We start from the raw sequence: 6,889 nt of genomic DNA, 5'->3' as shown, positions 1-6,889 counted from the left end.
GCGATGATCGCAAGTACGATCTGCCTGTCCAAGATGGGCAGATCCTACGGTGTATGGGCAGCTTTAGTTTAGCCAATGAGGTGAAGCTGTGCTGACTTCCATCACCCAATCATGTGTAAACAAAACTAATGTGTTTCCATTTTCCTTTGCCATGATTGGGTATTCTTTCCAAAGAGAAATATCACCTCATTCCCCAAACTAAGGGAAATATCACCTGCAAACTTCAAATTCCATTGCAAAGTTAAAAGACTATTTGCCTTTAGTAAACCAGCCCCATTGATTCCTTTTAGCAAAATCTCGGTACCTTTGTGATCATTTCAATTGGGTTATCCATTGGTTTTGTTTAAATCTTGGGCCTCATTCACACGTGAAACAGCCGGCATGTACAGCTCCGTGCTACGTGCACTGCCGTATCGTGCAGCTCCGGGAAGGACAGGAGCTGCGTGTGATTAGTACGCAGCCCGTCCTTCTCTATGGGAGTACGCAGCCATACGTCGCCCTACGCTCGCCCGCCCTGCACGTCCGTGCGAGTGCGGGTGTCCGTACTCGTACGCTGACAGGATGGATCTTGTCTGCGTCTGAGCCGGGACACCTGCACTTGGGGTGAGCGTAGGGCGGTTTACGACTGCGTAGTCCCAGAGAGAAGGACAGGGGCTGCGTACTAATCACACGCAGCACCTGTCCTTCCCGGGAGCAGAGAGCTGTACGTGCCGGCCGTTTCTCGTGTGAATGAGGCCTAACAGGGTTGTTCACAAAAGGGTGAAGAGTTTGGAGAAGACAGGGGAAGTAAACAATCTAGGCCAGAATCGCTGATTTGGAAAAATTCTCAAATTTAGCTCACTTTCCAGTTCAGCTATGTTGTCCTAGATTGTTCACTTCCCCTGCCTTCTCCAAACTCTTCACCCTTCTATGCTTAACCCTGTTAGTTTTACACTTGAGTAGTCACATGCTTTCCCTGGTTCAAACAGTTCCATATATACTGTAAATCCCAGTATAGTTTTCTTACCATATTTACCAAAAATCTAATACTTTAATGTAAGTAAAAAATGTCCAGTTTTCATTGCAGAATTTTTTTACTGTACAATTTGTAGCAAAAATGGTCCTTTTTTTTCACATGAACATCATATTCTAAAACTCAGAGTAGGAAACAAGATCATACAAGAGAAGTACATAGCCGGGTCACAACTGAGCTCTTGTCTTATTTTTTTTCTTTTTCTTTCGTAATAAAAAAAAAGTAAAATTATACATTATATCCACCTTGTTAGTTTTTTTGTTTTTGTTTTTTTTTTCCTGTACAAAATGCTTAAGAATGCCAATGACCATTGAAATTGTAGAAAGAAAATTAAAACAGAGCTAATGCAGTCCAGTACGGCTGAAAGTACTTTTGCCCCCTCTCAGTCACAATAAAGTCAGTAATGAGAATGTTGGTGGACGACTCAAACATCCTTAAAAGTCCTTGGAACAACGTTGATACTCTCCAGGTAATTTTTTTTAACTAGGAAGTGCAAGCCGTCAGGGAAATCCTGCTACTCCCAGTCGATACACTTGATTGCGTTGCTGACATCTGGAATGACAATTTTATCTTGTCATATCTCATTAAACTCTGAGCACACTTTTTTTTTTTGTTCATTAGTATCCTCAGGCGAAAGACAAGTATTTGGTCAACTTGCATGGATGTTCACTCTACAGATCTCCAACTGTTGCCAAACTACATAGTCTGACCTGCTGGCTTTTTTTTTAATCAACACAGTTGTGATTTTCACTCTCTAAAGCATGATCATTAATAAATATTTAGGCATTTGGCTTTGTGAATATTGACTCATCAAAGTCCAACCAATCAGCTAAACACATCCTAGGTAGCCCATAACAAAAGGTGTGTAAGGTCTTACTGCTTACTTTCTTTAGCAGTAGACACAGTCTGAGTAGAAAAGCCTGTCATTGCCAGCATGCTGCAAAATAGGACCTTTGCTCTCCGTATGATAGCAGTGGTCTCTCTGCAGATGCCCAATATGCCCTCTGCTGAGTTAGACACACCTAAAAACCTCATACTCCCTACTGATTCGGTATTTATAGCTCTGACCCAGCAGGGGGAGTGTTAGAACTCTTCAGTGAGACCACTGCTAGCACACAAAGAGCAAGGATCCTTCTTTGAAGCATGCTGGCAGGGGACAGGACGTTTTTTTACTCTAACTGTGGCTGCTTTCTAAATAAAATGAACAAAAAGACTTTGCACAACTTTTGTTTCGATAGGTCTGGAGGTTATTTAGCTGATTTAAATTCAAAGTTTAATTTGGCTTTAAGACATAGGTTAGCAACGATTAGAGCTGTGAAAAATGAACACTTGCCATCTAAAGCTAACGAGCCCCTCCACCCAATATAAGGATTAGTATACTTACAGAATATCTGAGCTCACCTCATCGTTCTCATCAATTGTATACCTCCAACACAAATCAAAGGGTTTGGGTGGCCGTGTCAAAATGCTGTCAGCCATCCTGGTCCAGTAGGTGCCTAATTCCTCCACTGAGCAAGCAGTGAGCCAGCAGTTAGTCCTCCACTGAGCCATAGATTATAATGAAGAACCTTTTACCTTGCAGGCAGTAAGCAATCACAAGTTGACCTGAGGTTTGTGTTGGAGCTGCATGGGCAGGGCCTGAGCTTCGATCTTCTGTAAATATAGTTATCCTTTAAGTAGCCAATTCGTTCTGATACAGTACTTTGCCACTGGTAAAAAAAATGTTATCAGGGACAATTCATTTTCACACATTGTACATAATTTAATGACGTTAATTATGAATATCAAATTTTAACACCTTCAACTCTGAACGTATAATTTAAGGACCCCCTCAGCTAAAAAGCTGTAATATAACGCTATCAGATCTGTATGACTAATGGATTCTCAAAATGCAAACTTAAATGCCTCAAAAACATTTTTTTTTGCTGCTAACATCTGATACACAAAAAAAACAGTGGTGAAAAAATATATAAACCATCTATAGAACTTTCTTGTTTTATTTTCTGAAAAATATATATTTCCATATCATACTTCTCTTTAGATTTATTATGGATTAATGACTAATCTTAAATGATACAACAATAAATGAAACTTAATTGGAAAAAAAAAAGGAGTAAACAGAAAATTAAAGAAATCTTTTAAGGTGACCACGAATGGCGTTGACTTGACTGGTGGCTTCATCACTTCACCGACGTCTCGACGGGTCTTCATCAAACATCACACTTAAAGACAGGAATGATTTTTTTTCCTCTCCAGGCTTCATTGGGTGTACAGGATAAAGAGCACTTAGATTATAACGTGCTTCTTGGCTGGAGCAGTCCACCACTTCTTGTGCTTAGCACAATCTGCTCAATTTGTGTCATGGTTACTCCTGCCGTGGGTGCTACCCACTTCTGTATCCATTGACCTAGAAATTCATAAGGAATTTAATTCTTGTACGCTACCCTTGCCATCAGAAACAGCAAGATAATCAATAACTGAAATGATCTGGTATTTACACTGTGCTTTCCATTACCCATTCTGAGCTGTCGTAGGTACATCTAGTTGCATTTCCTACTAGTTCACTATCATCATACTGTACAAGCATCCCATTAACTGAGAGGCTTCTCCTAGTCCAAATATTTGTGATCTTTCTTGGGTAACTACAGCACTGCATTGCGGTAAAGTCCCCCATGTCAAAGGAATGGCTACGTTTTGCTTTTCCCTCCAGGGGTAACATAAGGTGGCTACGGACTTTGGACTCTTGATTGCCCAACAAGGGCTCTTTGTCTGATCGGTGGACTGTCGTCGTAGTCCTGGAGTCCACAGTGTCCTCCTTTTTTTGACACCTCAACTCCAGGGAGGCGAATGCTCCCATAAGTCTATCAATATTGTGTTTAGACCTGGAGACAGGTCTCCACTTATTGGACAGAGTGCTTTGATTACTCTGCAGGCTATAGTCATCACCTTCTGGGCTATTGACAGAACTAGAAGAGGAGGAGACACTACTGTGCACTGAGCCACAGTTGAATTCCATGAGTTCATTCCTCACCACCACTTTGGGATTGACTTGTGGCGGAACCCCATTCTGCACTGAATTTGCTCCATTAGTCTGGGAATAAACATTGGTCACATCGGCCATCTTCCCCTGGGAATTGTTGCAAATTTTATATCTTACCATTAATATAACAATGAAGACCAGCAATGTAGCAACTATGATTCCACCAATAACTAGAATCATTGTTCCCCCCAAGAACTGGCTGTGCATGGACTGGCACTGCTGATAGTCCTCTTGGGTGAAGAACTGGGCACATCCCACTATGTTGGTGGCTGTTAGGGTGGTCGCTGTGTCATCCCAGATGGCCAAGACGCACAAATCGTAGGCTGTCCCAGATACCAGATTATTCACAACAAACGCTTTATTTGAAGCAGGGATCATCCTAAAAGAGAAAAAACACGATCAATCAATTAAATAATACAATGCAGCAATATGAATATTCATAAAACATGTAAAGTCATAGGTACAAAATGAGCGCTATGTACTATGTGTACATAAATAATATACAATCATGTACAGACATGTAGACTGAAACATTACTAGTTGAGTTATGCATACATTCTACAGTAAAAACATTTGATAAAACCAGTATCTCTCAACTGTGTGATTATCCAAAAAGTTTAAAACACATGCAAAAACTCATGGGAATTAAAACATAAATACATTGGCAGTTCTCCTTCTCCCATAATATCAAGTTTTTACCATTTTTGTGCTGCATAGACATAGATTCATTCTTCATAAGAAAAACCTGCACAATTCTAATTATTGAAGAGTAAATATTCAGATTGAATTAAAGTTCAGTCATTCCTGGGTCTCTTTCAGTGCCACACCAAAGGTCTGTGTTCATTGTAAAAACTGTTTAAACAATCCAGTTTATAACACCTGTTTCGTGGTCATTTCATGAACGTATTTTGACAAATCACATAAAAAACAAATATATTTAGCTAGACATTATCTCCAAAAACATTTCTGTGCTAACGTGTTGAATATTTACAGAGTAAACATGGAATTTAAGATACATTGACCCTACACATTGTACACAAAACCTTAGAGATAGATAGACAGATAGATAGATAGATAGATAGATAGATAGATAGATAGATAGATAGATAGATAGATAGATAGATAGATAGATAGATAGAGACAGGCAGTCAGAATAAGTGATTTAAAACATAACAACGACTCTTGGACCAAACAAACACTGAATCTTATACTTTTAGCTTATGTAGATTAAGTTATACAAATCTTAACAGTTTCGGAAACTGGGGGGGTGTATGCTGTAGGGTCAGGGGTGTCCCTAGCCCTTTCATGGCCTGAGGCCAGGTGGGAGTGGTGCATGGTGAAGCTGGTGGTGCACATTGCGTTGGGAAAGGGGAGGTTAGGGTAGGTGCTGGTGGCATGCACGAGGAGGATGGGGGTCAAAACACAAAACTCAAGGATGGGGGTCAAAACTCATTGACTCAATAGTATACATAGTAAATAAATATACCACACAATATAAGTCCTATATTAAAAAAAAAGAAAACAAAAGTCCATTAGATAGATAGATAGATAGATAGATAGATAGATAGATAGATAGATAGAGACAGGCAGTCAGAATAAGTGATTTAAAACATAACAACGACTCTTGGACCAAACAAACACTGAATCTTATACTTTTAGCTTATGTAGATTAAGTTATACAAATCTTAACAGTTTCGGAAACTGGGGGGGTGTATGCTGTAGGGTCAGGGGTGTCCCTAGCCCTTTCATGGCCTGAGGCCAGGTGGGAGTGGTGCATGGTGAAGCTGGTGGTGCACATTGCGTTGGGAAAGGGGAGGTTAGGGTAGGTGCTGGTGGCATGCACGAGGAGGATGGGGGTCAAAACACAAAACTCAAGGATGGGGGTCAAAACTCATTGACTCAATAGTATACATAGTAAATAAATATACCACACAATATAAGTCCTATATTAAAAAAAAAGAAAACAAAAGTCCATTAGATAGATAGATAGATAGATAGATAGATAGATAGATAGATAGATAGATAGATAGATAGATACTGTAGATGATAGATAGATTGATTGATTGATTGATGCACAGAGTGAGATACCGTATATCATAGATTGGTAGATTGAGTGAGTGATTTAATGATAGATAGATAGATAGATAGATAGATAGATAGATAGATAGATAGATACTTTATACATTATAATATACAGTATATGATAGATTGCTTGGTTGGTTGATTGATTGATTGATTGACTAATTGTTTGTTGTGAGATAGATAGATACTGTATATGATAGATTCAGAGGGAGAGAGAGAGAGGGAGAGAGAGATCGAGGGATAGAGAGAGACACTGTATATGATTGAGTTTGTGATTGATTGATTGATTGAATGATAGATAGATATTAGTATTATTATTGTTATTATTATTATACATGATTTATATAGCGCCAACAGTTTGCACAACGCTTTACAATATAGGGAAGACATTACAATCACAATACAATTCAAGACAAGATGGTAAGGAGGACCCTGCCTGTGAGGGCTTACAATCTAAAAGGGAGGGGCCAGTGATACATGAGGAGGTATAAAGATATAAAGATAGATCGATAGACTGATAGATAGATTCTGCTCTAACAATGTTCTCTCTGACAGTGATTGAGAGAGATATGGGAGGACATCCATGCAGGGCCTATTAGGTTGGAAGCTGTTCTGTCTCAGTAGCTGGAGGCAGGATGTTGCTCGTGCATTTGCTCAGAATAAAAATGAGTCTTCATCAAGCCACCACCACAGCCACACACACAATAATCATGCAGTGTGGATGGAGAAGGGGGGGGGGGGGGGGCGGGGCAGAA

At 39.7% G+C, this 6,889-nt stretch overlaps 1 protein-coding gene across 3 annotated transcripts in view; it reads right to left on the bottom strand.

Moving 5' to 3' along the window:
• Positions 1-1,382: 1,382 nt before the first annotated feature.
• The window catches only part of LRFN2 (leucine rich repeat and fibronectin type III domain containing 2), a 93,610-nt gene continuing 88,103 nt past the window's right edge, over positions 1,383-6,889 (bottom strand). Inside the window, exons 2-3 of one of the 3 annotated variants that reach the window (XM_018559254.1) lie at positions 4,170-4,431; positions 1,383-1,564 (exon numbers count right to left, since the gene is read on the bottom strand). In XM_018559254.1, the coding sequence (XP_018414756.1) occupies positions 1,496-1,564; positions 4,170-4,431 (331 nt within the window). In that variant the 3' untranslated portion in view covers positions 1,383-1,495. Of the gene's footprint in view, positions 1,565-2,995; positions 4,432-6,889 lie in introns of those variants that run through there. The other 2 variants (XM_018559255.1, XM_018559253.1) reach the window with 2 other exon arrangements.

Source organism: Nanorana parkeri, unplaced genomic scaffold (genome assembly GCF_000935625.1).
Source record: "Nanorana parkeri isolate BGI_ZX_2015 unplaced genomic scaffold, ASM93562v1 scaffold385, whole genome shotgun sequence".
Taxonomy (NCBI): domain Eukaryota; kingdom Metazoa; phylum Chordata; class Amphibia; order Anura; family Dicroglossidae; genus Nanorana; species Nanorana parkeri.
This window is presented reverse-complemented; position numbering and strand designations above follow the sequence as displayed.